At 43.2% G+C, this 18,196-nt stretch overlaps 1 protein-coding gene across 9 annotated transcripts in view; it reads left to right on the top strand.

The window, feature by feature from the left end:
- inpp4b (inositol polyphosphate-4-phosphatase type II B) overlaps nt 1-18,196 on the top strand; it is a 698,832-nt gene that overhangs the window by 636,063 nt on the left and 44,573 nt on the right. For all 9 annotated transcript variants that reach the window (XR_009443252.1, XM_048533451.2, XM_048533444.2 and 6 more), the window contains one exon: nt 6,595-6,749. Coding sequence is in view for 8 of the 9 variants with exons in the window: in XM_048533451.2 (XP_048389408.2) it covers nt 6,595-6,749 (155 nt within the window). In the remaining variant the exon portion in view is untranslated. The remainder of the gene's footprint in view (nt 1-6,594; nt 6,750-18,196) is intronic.

Below are 18,196 nucleotides of genomic sequence, written 5' to 3'. Positions count from 1 at the left end.
CTTTATTCCAATTTATTAGGATCATAGGAGCAGGAATAGTCCATTTGGCCATCAAACCTGCTACACCATTCTCAAAGATCGTCGCCGATCTGGTTGTATTTTAGCTCCTGTTTTCTGTCTGAACCTTTATAACTTTATAAACTTCATGACTCCCATGTCTGTCCCTCAGCCAATTTCTGTTCATGTTCTTATTGGCTGCTTTATTCAAACCACTTCAATTGCAACGATGTTCTGGACTTGCCTTCATGGGCAAGTTTAAGAATGTCTATGAAATTCAGAGGTGTGCTATTAAATTTGGCATACCTCTCCAATTGGCCAAATTAAATGTAGAAGTTGATATGTAGTTGAATTTCAGTGTATTTGCATTTTTAATTACTTCAATCACCTCACCCACCTACCCACAGTCCACACACATTTCCTGATTAGAATTATCCTCATGTCTATCTTTCTGGAAATGAATGCATTTCATCCTCACTGGACAGTATGGTGATGTTACTTTTCTATAATCATGCCAAAATTGTGTCCATCTTTTCCTATCTCCATCCCTAACCGTAAATCAGTCTGTAGTGATTGTAACAAGGTCAGCCAGGTGGACTTCATAGAATATGTGTTCCCTGATTGGGGTTGTTAAACTGGTACACTTCTGGCATCATGCTGCTATTTGAGAAGCTTGACTCATTTGGTCTTGCCATTGAAGACTGGGTCCAGTATGTGAAAAGACTGTGTTACTTTTTCTGGGCAAATGACAATGGGGCAGAAGGGGAGAACCCATGTGTTCAGACAGCCCTTCCAGCTATTCTGTGGGGCTGAGTATGTTTTGCATCTGCCCCATTTCTGAGTCCGTTAAACTCGTCCATGTAATTATTAACAAAATTATGGATGTTAATGGATTTTAGAAAGAACTTTAAAGTTTAAATTACCTTCGTTGTGAACTCAGCTTATGTTACTGCATGACAAGTCAGATACGACAGAAACCTTGCTTGATAGATCATATTTCATTTTGTTCTCGTTCTAATGAAGTAGTCCCTCACTGAAAGGTGGGCCCACAATGCTGCAGATTTTGCTTTAATAATAAAGTAGAAGTTTAATGGAAGAAATAAAGATAACATATAATTGACCAATCACCTATTTGTAACAGATTCAAATGTCTTTAGTAAGTTAAAATATGATCCCAAAACATTCCTTTATAAATTAAAAAGAAGCAAAATAAAGGTTAGGATTAGGATTGAGGCCATCTGTTACATGTCTCTGTAATTAGAATCATTTCTCAGAAGTAAGTTAATCTTCTGAATAGGACATTAATCTACGATACCTTAATTTGGTCACTTTTCACCTTCAAGTATCACTTTCAGTTCTGGATTTCATCTGGAACAAACATTAATTTCTCACTGTAAGGTGACCTAGTTCACTGTTTATCCATCCCATCTCAGGATCACTGATCAATTCCGTCGTTCTGTTCCAAATACTTCACAAGACTGCTTCAAAGAAAATCTGAAACTCAAAAGCCTCCCTTAAGCTATGAGTGTTTTCCCTAAGCTTACTAAAACAATTTCCAAAGTCTCTAACAAATCCTCAGGTCCCACTGTTTACATTGCTGGGTTGCAAAATATTGTAAAATAAAGAGAAATCCGTTAGTGCTTCACAAACATATTCACTTTAAAACTGGGCCTCAAAAACTGTATTAAAGAAATGTCGATGGCTACAGAAACAGCTTATAATACTTAATTATTAACTTCAGACAGTTATTAACTCAAAAACTGAAAATTATAATGAATATAATGAAATCAGATAGATATTATATATTACTTATATAATATAATACATAAATGCTGCAGTTTACATTACATCTTCACACCATCACCCTATCCACCAGCACTTCGAGACCTTTCTCTGTAAAGGGGGGGCTGACTTCTTTCTCTTCTGTACCATGTGTTGAGGGTTTAGAGGCAAGCACCATAGTATGACAGGTAGTTCCTGGCTTACAGCACCTGAAGTGGTGTCCAGTTGGTCTTTAACAATGACACCAGAGCATTAGAAGCTGAAAGGTCCTGACTGCAGTGAGACAGGGCTCTGTGTCTCATTGTGAAATTCGACGAGTAACCTGCCTAACATCTCCCTTTCATAAATGATGAGATAAGATGAACAGTTACATCAGATAATGCCTTCTGCATCCATGGCAGAACTGGCAGCATAAAACTTGTTCACTGCTACTCTAACGTCCCAGCTTTAGAATCTGGGCTCTGTTTGTAGTTCCAGTCCTGGACATTGCAGCCACTCATACTGCTAGGACTAACAATCAGCCAGCCGGTCAGATAGACCACCGGCTCTCTGAGGTGGGATTTTCTTCCTCTTGTCACTTAATGCCCTTGAAGCACCAAGTGGCTGCAGGCCTGTTCCAATCCCTGCAGACACTTTGTGAAACGCCACTATCGAAAAATATTTCCTGTCACATGTCTCCTTCAAATGTTCATGTTGAAACATTTGTTTACAGACATTTGAAAAATTAAATTGTGCCACTTTTAATGCTGCAACTTCATTGTCATAGACAAATGAATAATGCCATCTGTTACATATCTTCATGATCAGAACCATTTCCCAGAAATAAAATAAATCTTGTGAGCAGGACACTGATGCACAAGAATCTCAGTTTGGTTGCTTGTCATATTCTAGCATCACTTTCAGTTCTGGCTTTTGTTTCCCCAGTAATTACTAGAATAACCAAACCGATAATTTCCTAGAACTTGTTCCTCTGTGTGCACTTGTTTGAATCAGCAGATTTCTGTCCTCCTCTTTCTCATTGAATTGCTGAAGATCAGCCTTTTTCTAGCTATATAACAGATTTGCAAGACTAGTTACGTAGTAATTTAAAGGCAGATACAGGGCACTTGTGCTTAGTTGTGAACATGTACATAACAATAACAAGTAAAGCACATAGTTTTCATAGTTTTAACATCACCAGCTAAAATTGAGACAATTAGGAACAATTTCACATAAGGCTGGAAAAATCCTGGTGATGAAGCTAAGCTGCAGGACATACCTTCGACAAGTGCTTAAAACTTTTATGAAAAATTCATGCCTACGAATAATTCATTTAAAATTAACATGCGTATTGTTTTGGTAACTCCTCTGACCCACAATTGGTCTCTGCATGCCCTTCTGTTTATTCTTTCACTGCTAATGCTTTGGCTAGCTTTGTATTCAATGTACCGATTCTATTTGCTACTCCATATATAGGCACCATCACTGTTTTTCTTTATTTTTCTCATATTTCATTTGGAACTGTGGGCTTAAGTTGAGAAACAAAGACAGAAATGCTGGAACATCTCAGCAGGTCTGGCAGCATCTGTGGATAGAAAGCAGAGTTAAGATTTCAGGTCCAGTGACGCTTCTCTAGGATTGAATTTAGCTAGAAAAATATGGTATAAATGCTGAAGGTGGGTTGGTGTTGGAGTAAACAATGGGTGGAGCTGGAGCCCAGAGGGAGAGAGAGAACTTTAGAAGACAAAAGAATGGGTACAGGTCAGTTCGGGGGATTCAGTAGATGCCAATGGAGACCACTAGTGGCTGACAGTGAGTTGTTTATGGTAGTAGTCAATGTGATGACAAGGTCTGCTGTGTTTTGGGGGTTGGGGTAAGGGCATGGGAGAATGTACACAGGCTGTCAAATCATTGAACTCAATCCACAATAGGACTGCCCAGGCAGACCTATTGTTTCTGCTTGCCCCTCCTCCAAAGAACCCTTCTTTTCTTACCTCAGCTTGACTTTTTTCTCCTCTTGTCAAGTCCCTTCACATGTACATCTACGATTCTTCTGACACTTTACATCCACTTTAAAATTTCCAATTTGCGAGTTCCAGCTACTCCCCTTCACCGTGGACATACTATCCCTTTACGTGTCCATTCCCCCATCAGGATGGTCTCCGAGTTCTCTGCTTCTTTCTGGAAAAAAGGCCTGAACCGTACCCATCCAGTAGCAACCTCCTCCGCCTGGCTGAGCTTGCCCTCCTTTTAAACACCTTCTCCTTTAACTTCTGCCACTGTCTTCAGTTCAGCTGTGTGGCCATGGGTACCTACATGGGCCCCAGTTATGCCATTCTCTTTGATGGTACATGGAACATTCCTTGCTCAAGACGTACTCAGGTCTCCACCCACAACTCTTTCTCTGGTATATCAATGACACCTTTAATGCTGCTTTCCCTGTCATCCAGAATTGGAAACATTTTTCAGCTTTGCTTCCAATTTCCAACCTACTCTCACCTTCACTGGGTCCATCTCTGACTCGTCCCTTTCCTTCCTCACTATCTCTGTTTCTATTTCTGGGAATAAGCTAGTCACCAATATCCACTACAAACCAACCAACTCTCAGTTACCTTGACTGTACATCCTCACACCCTGCTTTTCTGTAAAGACTCTTTTCCATTCTACTGGTTTCTCCATCTCCATCACGTCTGTTCAATGATGCCAGCTTCTACTGGGGGACCTTTGAAATGTCCACCTTCTTCCTCAGCTGAGGATTCCCCATCACTATGGTTGACAGGACTGTCAGCCGTGTCCAACCTATTTGCTGCACTTCAGTCCCCACCACTTGTCTTCTCTCCCACCACAACGATAGAATCAACCTGATCCTCACCTACCATCCCACCAGCATCCACATCCATAGGATCATTAGCTGCCATTTCCGCCACCTCTGGTGGGATGCCACCGCCAGACACATATTGCACCACCCCCCTCCCTCGTCAGTCTTCTGCAGGGACTGTTTGTTCTGGAACATCACTTCTTCTCATGGTACACACGTGGCATCTTCCCATGCAATCAGAGAAGGTGTAACATCTGCCCTTTTACTTCCCCCCTCTTCATTATCCAGGATCCCAGACACAACAGCAGTGATTTACCTGCATTTCACTCAATCTAGTCTACTGTATTCGCTGCTGTCCTGTAAACTGGGAAGACAAAACCCAAACTGAATTACCGCTTTGCATAACATCTACGTTCTGTCTATAAAAATGACCCTGAGCTTTTGGTTGCCTGCCATTTCAACACACCACTGTGTTTCCTGGTCAACTTCTCTGTCTTAGGCTTGCAAGTAAAGGTGAAGATCAGCACAAGCTGGAAGGACAGCATCTCATTTTCCACTTGGGGCTCCTGTAGTCTTTAGGAATCAATATTGAGTTCAATAATTTTAGAGCCTGAGCACCTTTTCCATAACATTGCCTGAATCCTCTCACAACAGGTCTTGCCATCACATGAGCTGCTAACACAAACAACATATTGTCAACTAATGGTTTCCATTTGGCGCTTTCTTCCAGACTGACATTTAGCCATTGCTTTGTCTGCCTGTATTTCTTTCTCTGGGCTCCAGCCCCACCTATCATTTACTTACCCCACAAAACGCCTACCTCATCTTCAGCATCTATACCAACCATTTCCTAGTTAAAATAAGTTCTGCACCCAAAATGTTTACTTACCCTCCACAGATGCTGCCTGACCTACTGCATTTTTACGGCAATTTCTGGTCTAATTTCTGAAGCTTGAGTTGTGAATTGAACTTTGGACTTTGAGCAACGGCTTGTTTTTGAAAGGAGGAGAGAGCAAGCAAACTGGTGATTCTTCATGGGAACTAGATTGGAAAGGTTCTTAAAAACATTGCAGATGTTTCAGCATCATGTGCTATTCTCAAGAACTGGCAGCTGGCTGAATGTTGCGTTGGTCAATGAGAGAGAAGCTAGTGCTGGTCAACCACCCACAGAGAATGAAAAAGAAAGAGAAACCATAGATTGAACTGGTTTGACTGATTTTTTTTGACAGAAGACTGTGTACTCAGAAGCTGCTGGACTGGGAAGCTGTGTTTGAGTTTTATTCTGCCTTGTTTTACATTCAGTTGAGGAATTATTGAATTTTCTGAGAGGAGTCATAGTTTATAGGAAATAAGTGAATATTCCTTGGACCCTGCTGGAAGCTGTTCGTATTGACCTGTGACTTCAGAATTCAAACCTTTAATTTAACCATTATTCAAGGAATTTCAAAAGGTGTGATAATCATTGTTCAAACATTTACAACTTTTCTATTTTCTTTTAAATTTATCCCTTAATGTCTATCTGTGTGTCTGTATATTTATTTGAATGGAGATTACAACCAAAAACGATTATGTTTATATCATTGACATTAGATTGTTGTTTAGCTTTGCTGTACTGAAGTTCCAATATTAATAATTAATGGTTAATTTCTGTTTAAGTTATAAACTTGGTGCATGATATCTGCCATTCGTAAAGTCTGACCAGGAACAACTGGGCAATTTTGAAGGTCATCAAATGTTTTAATTTCACTGTGTTACAAATTCATGTTGGTACATCTGATTTGGTCTGATTTGCTATCCCAGTAGCAAGTTTCATATTCTAACTACATTAAGTAAAGAAATGAAACTCTTCCTGAGTGCATTACTGGATTTATTGCTGATTGTCTTATATTTATGGTCTTTAATTTTGGACTCCTGACACCTCTTGCTTACAATTTTATTCAAATTTGTTGTTTGACAAAGACAATGAAAGTATTCATAGAACAGTTTCAGTAATTCAAGTTGTTTTAAATCCTGTTTAGATTTGCCGAAGGTTAAACGGAATACGCTTCACAAGTTGTAAAAGTGCCAAAGACAGGACATCCATGTCAGTCACATTGGAACAATGTGTGGTTCTTCAAGAAGAACATAGTCTACACCCGGACTATTTTGCCAGAGCATTGGACTGCATGAGGAGGTAGGCATTTCTCAAGTAATAATTGGATAATTGCCAGCGCACAATTGTAGGGCTTCATAATAAGCAAAGTTTAACAAAATTGTGTCAATTTATACAGAAAAAGAATAGTAAAATTGTTGCATCGAAGCATAAAAAATAATTGGTAATGCAAATACTTAGAAAATAGGTTTATAAGATTTGGAATATTTACTTCTGTATATATTCCTCAAAAAGTCTAGTAATCTGAAAGGAAATAGTGTTACAAAGCTTGCTTGTGGGTCAAAATACTCATAAAGCTCGGGTACCCAGTTCCTGAAACTAAGTAAATATTTTGGATTTGGAAAACATGAGGCAGCCAACGCATTACCACCAATTTTGTCCTTTGCCAAAAGTTTAATTTTATCTATAAAATAGGGTGATTATGTTTCAGTCCAAAATCCCTCTTAATAAAGATACAAATGTGAAGACAGAATCTTATGTTTAATGCAAAGAGTTTCCTGATCAACTAAAGCATTCAATTAAAGCTACATCTTGCACATCGATTATTGTTTTGATAGTGTATAATTTCATTGGCATTTAGTCTATAATTTCTACATCATGATTCACACTGGAAAGCAAAGAACTTGCCTGCATGTTTCAACTGAGCTCCAGTCTCCAAATTGGCAAGGGAAGTTAGCATTTTGTGTTCTATGCCAAGGACTACTCTTGTAAATTATCCTTCACTCAGTGCAAATGAGTTCTTAGCTTTGTATAGAAATACTATAAGGATCAGAGGAAGCTGCACACTGGTAATATAATGACTTTATTGACGTGGAATAAATAAAGTAATAGCAATCATTTTAGCAATAATGCAGAAAAATAAGCTGAACAGAATTCTCTGAAAGAAGACAAATTTTCATTGCCTGTGTGATTTCACCACACAAGGAATGAACATTGTGTGCGCTGAAGGTATGTAGCGTGAAGAAAATCGTGGAATGTACGGGGAAGTCAGCAAAAGAAAAATGAAAATGATTGAATAGTGACTGAAGAGGCCATTGCTATTAAGGAGGATAGTGCAAGAAAACTGTGAAACATGCAAACTGATCAAGAGAAAAAAGTAAATTAGGAAGAACCGTCAACTAAATAAAGATTCACTTACCTGTGGGAAGAGGGATAGCAATGGACGTAGCTTTAAAGGAGGCCAATGGCATGGAAACGTACTTAATAGAACATGCTCTCGATTACTTTGTGGAGAGGAAACATGCTGGCAAGGCAAGTCTTTATTGGCTATCCCTCAATTCCCTCAAAGATAATGATGAGCCACCTTATTTATTCACTGCAGGCCATGGATAAGTACAGCCACCCATAATGTTCTGAGGGAGGGAGTTCAGTACAGTTAGTCCACTAGGCTTTATTCTTCTATGACTTCTCTGTAGCAACTTTGATACAACTGAGTGCCTTACTTGGCTATTTCAGAATGCAGTTAAAAGTCAAGTATGTGGAGTCATCCGTAAGTCATGCCAGAATATTAATAATGTTTGAAATAAAAGTAGAATTAGTAATGTGCAGCTTCAGTTGGGGTCAGATGAGGCTGGGAGCCTGTCATTGTATAAGAGGCTCAGTTAGATTCAGCTGTCACTGGCTTGGAGCACCAGCTCAATACCCAGCAGATTTCCTGTCCTGAAGTACATTTGTGAACCGTGTAGATTTTTTTGGACAACTTGGTAACAGTTGGGAGTGGATCTGATGGATTTTTGTGACAATCCGTTATTCTTATCTTTTTTTAAAAAAATCTTGCTCAGAGCATGAGGCTTTTGCTGGCTCAGCCATGATTTTTAATCTGCCATCCCTAATTGTCCTGGAGAACTTGAGCTGCTTTCTTGAACCATTGTATTCCTTGAGGTGTAGGTACACCCACAAAACTGTTAGGAACAGAGTTCCAGGATTTTGACCCAGTAGCAATGAAAAAGAGCGATATAGTTAAACAGGAGCAGGAAAGCTGATGTTTCGGGCCCGGACCCTTTCTCAGAAATGGGGAAGGGGAAAGGGATTCTGAAATAAATAACGAGAGAGGGGTTGGTGGATGGAAGATGGATAAAGGAGCAGAGAGGTGGAGAGGAGACAGACAGGTCAAAGAGGCAGGGATGGAGCCAGTAAAGGTGAGTGTGGATTGGGAGATAGAGTGAGAGTTGGCCAGTTCAGGGAAGATGGACAGGTCAAGAGGGCGGGGATGAGGTTGGTAGGTAGGTGTGAGGGTGGGGCTTGAGGTGGGAGGAGTGGAGTCCCATTTGCCAGCTTTTAGCAGTATATTGCTTCCCCTATTCATCTCCCCATCCAGATGCTTTTTAAATATTATAATTGTACCAGCCTCCACCACTTCCTTTGGCAGCTCATTCCATACTTGTACTACTGTCTGCATGAAAAAGTTGCCCCTGAAGAATCTTTTAAACATTTCCCTTCTCACCAATGTCCTCCCGTTTTGCATTCCACTACCCTGGGAAAAGACCTTGGCTATTCACTCTATCCATGCCCCTCATGATTTTATAAACCTCTATCAGGTTACCCCTCGACATCTGACATTTAAGGGAAAACAGCCCAACCTATTCAGGCTCTCCCTATAGCTCAAATCCTCTAGGCCTGGCAACATCCTTGTAAATCTTTTCTGAACCCTTTCAAGTTTCACAACATCCTTCCTATATCAGGAAGATCAGAATTGAATGCAATATTCCAAAAGTGGCTTAACCAATGCCCTGTATAGCCGCAACATGACCTCTCAACTCCTATACTCAGTCCACAATAAAAGCAAGCATACCAAATGCCTTCTTCATTTTCCTGTCTACCCGGACTGTACTTTCAAGGAACTATGAACTGTGGAGGTTAGGTGGATTGGCCATGAAAAATGTAGGGCTAAAAAATAGGGTAGAGTGGTGGGTTTGGGTAGGATGCTCTTCAGAGGGTTGGTGTAAACTCAGTGGGCCGAATGGCCTGCTTCCACACTAGAGGATTCTATGAACAACAACACCAGACCCTGCCAGCCTGTTCCAATGTTCCTATCCCCATCAATACAGTCTCAGCCTTCTGAGGAAATGGCTGGCAGTATAAGAAGGCCACTGACCATCTCACTGCCACCAGCTTCTCTCCAATACCTCACATTCAGTATTACATGCAACATCTTTCCTCTCTCCACTCATACCCACCCAGGTCCCACATTCCATTGACCCTGCATGGACTCTCTGCTGCCTACTCAATCAGTTGAGATTTCTCACCACTATTCCCCCACTTGTACCAATAAAAACAGCTGTGCCTTGATCTCACTAAATTCTTCCTTTTCTGTCATTCTGGGAGAAATTAGCCCACAATAAAACACATAGTGCCAAAGACCCTTTCTGTTGGTGCTTACAGTGAATAAACCAAACGTGAAGAGGCTCAAAACCTGTGCAGGTTTTCCTGTCTACATAAAGGCATGACTTTGTCTGATTCCTATCACCAATTGCAGTTGGTGAACTGGCATTTTTAGTTTACTAGCACCCCCAGCGCATGCTAAATAACACAAATTTTACGATACATTTTACAATGAGGTGTCGAAAACTCCACCGTGCGGGGAACGGAAGGATACAGATAGCTGGGATTAGTTTTAGACTCTGAAATAAATAGAGAGAGGGGGAGGCGATAATGGAGGGTGGATAGAGGAGTAGAGAGGTGGAGAGAAGATGGACAGGTCAAGGAGGTGGGGATGGAGCCAGTAAAGGTGAGTGTAGTGGCATCATAATTGGCACAAATATGGTGGCCTGAAGGGCCTATTCTTGTGCTCCACTGTTCTGTATTCATCTGTGGTTTAATATCTAGTAAAATTCATCCTCAGCTCTTCACTTCTTTTCTATTAGTAAAACAGCAAATTACTCTGGATTTACTTGAAAAAATAAAAAAAAACTGAAAATAAGATGGCCAGTTGGCACCTGTGAAGAAAGTTAAATTTCAGATAGAAGAAATTTAATCAGAAGCAGCAAAAATTAAAAATATTATTGATCATCATCAACATATCTACTGAAAGAGATGATGCGCTTGTTGTCTGGATCAAGTGGATCACTCATTTAAAATGTTGACCTATTTTACTCTCCAGGCAAAATGCAAAACTACTTAAATGTGGTTACATCTTGAGCTCAGCAACATTGTATCCGGGTACACATCCGAGCATTAGATCTGATTCCTGTATCTTTAAGGCGGGAAGAAAGCCATCCGCATGCAGCTGAGAGTCCAGTATTTAGATTGGCTGCTGTAGACAGATGTCTGGTAGTTAGGCAATTGCCTCAAAAATATCCTCTGAAATCTCCTTTAGTGGGTGTGTGTTCCTGTTTTAGTTAAAGATAACCATAGCTCCCCAACAATATTTTGTTTGATTCTTTTTGCTTTGTAACTCTGTCTTCCTAACACCCCATTTTGAGCTCAGGATGTTGACCCACCTTACAATTGGTTACACTTAACCACAAGTATAAATTCAAGACATTAAAAAGAAACAAAGGAAGGCCTTACTGGATAACATAATCACAAAACATCAAGATGCTATTCAGCATTACCAGTTAATGAGGCAGCAGGCAGTGCTCGTGACCATGATGTGGAAATGCCAGTATCGGACTGAGGTGGACAAAGTCAGAAGTCACATGATACCAGGTTACAATCCAACAGGTTTATTTAAAATCACAAGCTTTCGGAGCAGCGTTCCTTCTGGTGAATTGGTCAGTTCACTTCACCTGATGAAGAAGTACTGTTCTGAAAGCTTGTGATTTTAAATAAACCTGTTGGACTGTAACCTGGTGTCATGTGATTTTTGACTAGTGACCATGAAAATTGAATTGTACAAAGGGTGTACCTTGAATGTGTGCTACATTTTCATTCACCCCCTCTGTCCTCACCTCGTCCCACACCTCCAAATTCATATATGTCTTGATTTCTGCAGGGCCGTTGTAGGGAGAGGGTATAAGTTGGTATATGTGAGTGTTGCTTGTTTAGTTGGAAATATGAGCAGGGGCCTGGAGTGGCCAGCTCTACAGCCATGGAATTTAGACTGCAGGACAGCACCTGAAAGTGTTATAATTCTCACCATTCCTGCCTTCAAAATTTCTTTGATTCTTGATGATGTACTGACTTCACATATAGGGGCACACTTTATACTTGCTGCTGATCTCCTTGGCCTCATGCATGCAAGTTTGATTTGTGAAGCAGCTCCCTGCCTTGCATTCTTGGGAAAGATATCTTTCTCCAGCCTCTCAGATTCTACAGCAGCATGCAGGAGTAAGAGTGAGAGACCTTGGGAAAGGAGCCTTTCCAGGTCCTCCTTGCATGTCTGTTGTTGCTGCATAAAGAATCCGTGTCGAGGTCAGTCAGTTTGTTTCAGATTACAAGGTGTAGAGCTGGATGAACACAGCAGGCCAGGCAGCATCAGAAGAGCAGGAAAGCTGTTGTTTTGGGTCTGGACCCTTCTTCAGAAATGGAGGAGGGAAAGGGGACTCTGAAATAAATAGAGAGAGGGGGAGGTGATAATGGAGGGTGGATAGAGGAGTAGAGAGGTGGAGAGAAGATGGACAGGTCAAGGAGGTGGGGATGGAGCCAGTAAAGGTGAGTGTAGGTGAGGATTTGGGATGAGGGTTGGTCACTTGGGTGGGATCATGACTCCACCCCCAATAACCAAAACATCATCTCCCAGACCATCCACAACCTCATCGCCTCAGGTGACCTCCTACCCACAGCTTCCAACTTTATTGTTCCCCAACCCAGCATGGCCCTGGTCGACCCATTATCTCTGCCCGTTTCTGCCCCACCGAATTTATATCCACTTATCTTGACTCCATTTTCTCCCCCCGGGCCCAGGAACTCCCCACCTTTATCCATGCCCTTCACCTCCTCCAAAACTTCCAATTCCCTGGTCCTCAACACCTCTTCTTCACCATGGATGTCCAGTCCCTATATACTTGCACTCCCCGTGCAGATGCCTAAAAGCCTTCTCCCGCAGGCCTGACCAGTCCCACTCCGCCGACACCCTTATCCGCTTAGCTGAACTTATCCTTACCCTTAACTATTTCTCCTTCAACTCCTCCCACTTCCTATAGACAAAGGGGGTGTCCATGGCTACCCACATGGGCCCAAGCTATGCCTGCCTCTCTGTAGGATACATGGAACAGTCCCTGTTTCGCAGCTACACAGGTCCCATTTTCCCCGCCTCTTCCTTTGTTGTATCGATGACTATATCGGCGCCGCCTCATGCTCCCATGAGGATCTTGAGCAGTTCATCCACTTTACTAAGACATTCCCCACCCCAACCTTAAGTTCACCCAGACCATCTCTGATACCTCTCTCTCCTTCCTGAACGTCTATCTCTGGCAACCATCTGGAAACTGATATCTATTTCAAGCCTACCAACTCTAACAGCTACCTAGAATACACCTCCTTTCACCCACCTTCCTGCAAGAATGCCACTCCCTATTCCCAATTCCTTTGCCTCTGCTGCATCTGCTCCCAAGATGAAGCATTCCACTTCTCAAGGACTGCAATTTCCCGTCCACAGTGTGGAAAACGCCCTCGACTACATCTCTCGCGTTTCCTGCAACTCCACGCTCATACCCCTTCCCCGCAATAATAACAAATACAGAATTCCCCTTGTCCTCCTGTATCATCCCACCAACCTCCAGATTCAATGCATCATCCTCTGCCACTTCCACCACCTGCAAGCTGACCCCACTACCAAGGACATTTTTGCCTTCCCATGCTTATCTGCCTTCCGAAAAGACTGTTCTCTCTGTGACTCCCTCGTCTGCTCCACAATCCCCACTAGCCCCACCACCCTTGGTACTTTTCCCTGCAAGCGCAGGAAGCACACCTGCCCTACACTTGCCCCCACCCCCTCACCCCCATCCCAGGACCCAAGAAAATCTGCACATCTACTAATGTGATATATTGTATCCACTGTTCCCAACATGGCCTCCTCTGCATCAGGGAAACCAAGTGGAGGCTTGGAGACTGCTTTGTGGAGCACCTAGGCTTGGTCATGACAAATGGCTACATCTCCCAGTTGCGAACCACTTCAACTCCCCCTCCCATTCCTTGGATGACTTATCCACCCTAAGCCTTATCCAGTGCCACAACGATGCCACCTGAAGGCTGGAGGAACAGCACCTCATATTCCGCTTGGGAACCCTGCATCCCAATGGTATCAATGTGGACTTCACAAGCTTCAAAATCTCCCCAACCCCGACTTCATCCCAAGACTAGCCCTGCTCATCCGCACCTCCTTGACCTGTCTGCCTTCTCTCCCACCTATCTGCTCCTCCCACCTCACTGACCAAACCCCACCCCCACTTCCTACCTACCAGCCTCATCCCCACCTCCTTGACCTGTCTGTCTTCCCTCCCTCCCAACTGATCAACCCCCATCCCAACTCCCTACCTACACTCACCTTTACTGGCTCCATCCCCACCTCCTTGAACATTGCCTCCCCCTCTCTCTATTTATTTCAGAGTCCCCTTCCCTTCGCCCATTTCTGAAGAAGGGTCCAGACCCGAAACGTCAGCTTTCCTGCTCCTCTGATGCTGCCTGGCCTGCTGTGTTCATCCAGCTCTACACCTTGCTATCTCAGACTCCAGCATCGGCAGTTCCTAGTGCCTCTGAGGCAAATTGTTTTGATCCATTTAGACATGCAGAAAAGGATTGATAGCATTGTGACTCACTTAAAAGGCAAAGCAAAGTCTGCTACAACTACTGCTGTGTTTGGTGGGGCTATCATTTGAAAATACTGCCCAATGAATCCAAAAATGCATGGAGAGATTATATACCTAAGGTAGGGACCGTCATGGTGACAGAAATAATACAGGGATTTAGTTAAATACCATGTGGAGTATTGAATCCAGTTCTAGGTACCACACGCCAGAAAGGACATCTTGGTTTTAGAGGGAATACAGGAAGATTCAGTAGGATCAGAATAGAGATTAGAAGGTAGTACTATGAGGTTGTATACATTTGGCTTATATTTCCTTGAGTATGGAAAATATAGTAAACTAATCCTGGTGTTTAGAATGACAGATGAATTTGATAAGATGATTATCAATAAATTAATTCCTTTTGAAGAATTCGAAACAAAACAATACAAACTTAAAAATAAACTCAGCCATTCAAGAGTGAAATCAGGATGACCCCTTTTCCAGAAAAACTAGAATTCTGTGCAAAATATTTACATCAATATGGGAATGAGAATGGACGTGGGTGACTACACAGTTTTCCATCACCATCACGTGTGCCAGTTTTCAAGCACTTTCTCAGCCATTTTCCCAAGTCAGAATTGGGGCAGGTGGGCTGGCTGTCTGCAAGTGACAGGTTAAAGAGCAATTAAGGCCAATTGTCAGAGATAGACGGGCAAAATTTGACTGCCAAAGGCAAGCAGCAAGTCTTTTCTTCCTGGGCCAACCCTTCTCCCCCGCTTTCCCTCTTCTCCCCCCCCCCCCACTTCTCCTTCCTCTGGGTGACTGTTCCTCGTGCAATGCAGTGCTGGGACTTCTGTTTAACAGATTGTCAGCATCCAGACGTAAAATGCCAATTCCTACCCGTGGAGTTTCCACTTGCGAAAGATTCTAGGTGAGAGGGTCATTCTAATTTTCAAGACAGAAATTGATACATTTTAGTTAGATTAAAGTTGAGAGGAGCATGAATCAAAGACAGAAAACTCGGAATTGGCCTGCCAAATAACGATAATTGATTGAATGACGACAGGATTGAGAGGATGAATAGCTTACTCCTTTCCACATGTTACTCATATTTTCTTTGCCAAGATTGACAGAATAATATTACAGCACAAATTTATCAAATGGATTACAACATTGAAAGAGAACTAAAACAGACCTTTCAGCCACCTTAATTATAACAAATAGTATGTTGCGTAATGGAAATAAAAATAATCATGGGAAATGGGATAATAATATGTCAGTCCTTCTAGAGTAGATGGGGAGTTTTGCAAAACTGCAGATTTCGTCATACAGCTTATTTTACAGCTAGTATATATATATTGATTAATGTTCTTACAAGGAATGTACGATTGTGTTTGAATGTGTGAGCTTTTCCTTCTCACTGCAATATTAAATATAAAATGCTTCAATTGACGGAAATGTGGTAAACCTTTATGAATAATGCCACAACCTATAAGTATTGCAGACATTTGCAGAATACAGTGATAACAAAGTGTGTAGCTGGATGAACACAGCAGGCCAAGCAGCATCTCAGGAACACAAAAGCTGACGTTTCGGGCCTAGACCCTTCATCAGCGAGGGGGATGAGGTGAGGGTTCTGAAATAAATAGGGAGAGAGGGGGAGGCAGACCGAAGATGGATAGAGGAGAAGATAGGTGGAGAGGAGAGTAAAGGTGGGGAGGAGGGGAGGGGATAGATCAGTCTGGGGAGGACTGACAGGTCAAGAAAGCGGGATGAGGTTGGTAGGTGGGAAATGGAGGTGCGGCTTGAGGTGGGAGGAGCGGATAGGTGAGAGGAAGAACAGGTTAGGGAGGCGGGGACGAGCTGGGCTGGTTTTGTGATGCAGTGGTGGGAGGGGACAAGCTGGGCTGGTTGGGGGATGCAGTGGGGGAGGGGGAGATTTTGAAGCTTGTGAAGTCCACATTGATACCATTGGGCTGCAGGGTTCCCAAGCGGAATATGAGTTGCTATTCCTGCGAGCGTTGGGTGACATCTTTGTGGCACTGCAGGAGGCCCATGATGGACATGTCGTCTAGGGAGTGGGAGGGGGAGTTAAAATGCTTCACGACTGGCAGGTGCAGTTGTTTATTGCAAACCGAGCGGAGGTGTTCTGCAAAGCGGTCCCCAAGCCTCCGCTTGATTTCTCCAGTGTAGAGGAACCCACACTGGGTATAGTGGATACAATCTGCTACATTGGCAGATGTGCAGGTGGATAGCTGCTTAATATGGAAAGCCATCTTGGGGCCTGGGATGGAGGTGAGGGAGGTGGTGTGCGGGCAAGTGTAGCACTTCCTGCGGTTGCAAGGGAAGGTGCTGGACGTGGTGGGGTTGGAGGGGAGTGTGGACTGGACAAGGGAGACACGGAGAGAGTGATCCGTCCGGAAGGCAGACAAGGGTGGGGATGGAAAAATGTCTTGGGTAGTGGGGTCAGATTATAGATGGCGTAAGTGTCGGAGGATGATGCGCTGTATCCGGAGGTTGGTGGAGTGGTATGTGAGGATGAGGGGGATTCTCTTAGGGCGGGTATTGCGGGGGCGGGGTCTGAGGGATGTGTTGCGGGAAATGCGGGAGACGCGGTCAAGGGCGTTCTCGACCACTGCGGTGGGGGGGAAGTTGCAGTCCTTGAAGAACGTGGACATCTGGGATGTGCAGGAGTGGAATGCCTCATCCTGGGGGCGGAGGCGAAGGAATTGGGAATAGGGGATGGAATTTTTGCAGGGGGTAGGTGGGAGGAGGTGTATTCTAGGTCGCTGTGGGAGTCGGTGGGGTTGAAGTGGACATCGGTTTCTAGCTGGTTGCCTGAGATTGGGGAAACCAAGCGGAGGCTTGGGGACCGCTTTGCAGAACATCTCTGCTCGTTTGGCAATAAACAACTGCACCTCCCAGTCATGAACCATTTTAACTCCCCCTCCCATTCCCTGGATGACATGTCCATCATGGGCCTCCTGCAGTGCCACAAAGATGCTACCCGAAGGTTGCAGAAACAGCAACTCATATTCGGCTTGGGAACCCTGCAGCCCAATGGTATCAATGTGGACTTCACAAGCTTCAAAATCTCCCCCACCCCCACTGCATCCCAAAACCGGCCCAGCTCGTCCCCTACCCCCACTGCATCACAAAACCAGCCCAGCTCGTCCCCGCCTCCCTAACCTGTTCTTCCTCTCACATATCCCCTCCTCCCACCTACCAACCTCATCCCGCCTCCTTGACCTGTCCGTCCTCCCCGGACTGACGTATCCCCTCTTCACCTTTACTCTCCTCTCCACCTATCTTCTCCTCTATCCATCTTCGGTCTGCCTCCCCCTCTCTCCCTATTTATTTCAGAACCCTCACCCCATCCCCCTCTCTGATGAAGGGTCTAGGCCCGAAACGTCAGCTTTTGTGCTCCTGAGATGCTGCTTGGCCTGCTGTGTTCATCCAGCTACACACTTTGTTATCTTGGCTTCTCCAACATCTGCAGTTCCCATTATCTCTGTGCAGAATACAGTGAAACTGGTTTGGATCATTTTCAATGCTGTTGTTTAAAATAATTACTTTGCTTTATTTCTAACATGAAATCAATGTATCATTGTGTAATGATGCCTGAATGAAAGTAAGTAAATTTCTTGCTGCCAATAAATCCACTAACCTTAGGTAATGTTGCCAAGTTTCATTTATTTTGGGACAATTTGCAGCTAATCTAATATATCTGTTTTAAACTTGAATAGAGATTGTATCTATAAATGGTGTTGCTATCAGTCACAATGTTTTGAGCACAAATAT

Source organism: Stegostoma tigrinum, chromosome 1 (assembly GCF_030684315.1).
Source record: "Stegostoma tigrinum isolate sSteTig4 chromosome 1, sSteTig4.hap1, whole genome shotgun sequence".
NCBI classification, from domain to species: Eukaryota; Metazoa; Chordata; class Chondrichthyes; order Orectolobiformes; family Stegostomatidae; genus Stegostoma; species Stegostoma tigrinum.
This window is presented reverse-complemented; position numbering and strand designations above follow the sequence as displayed.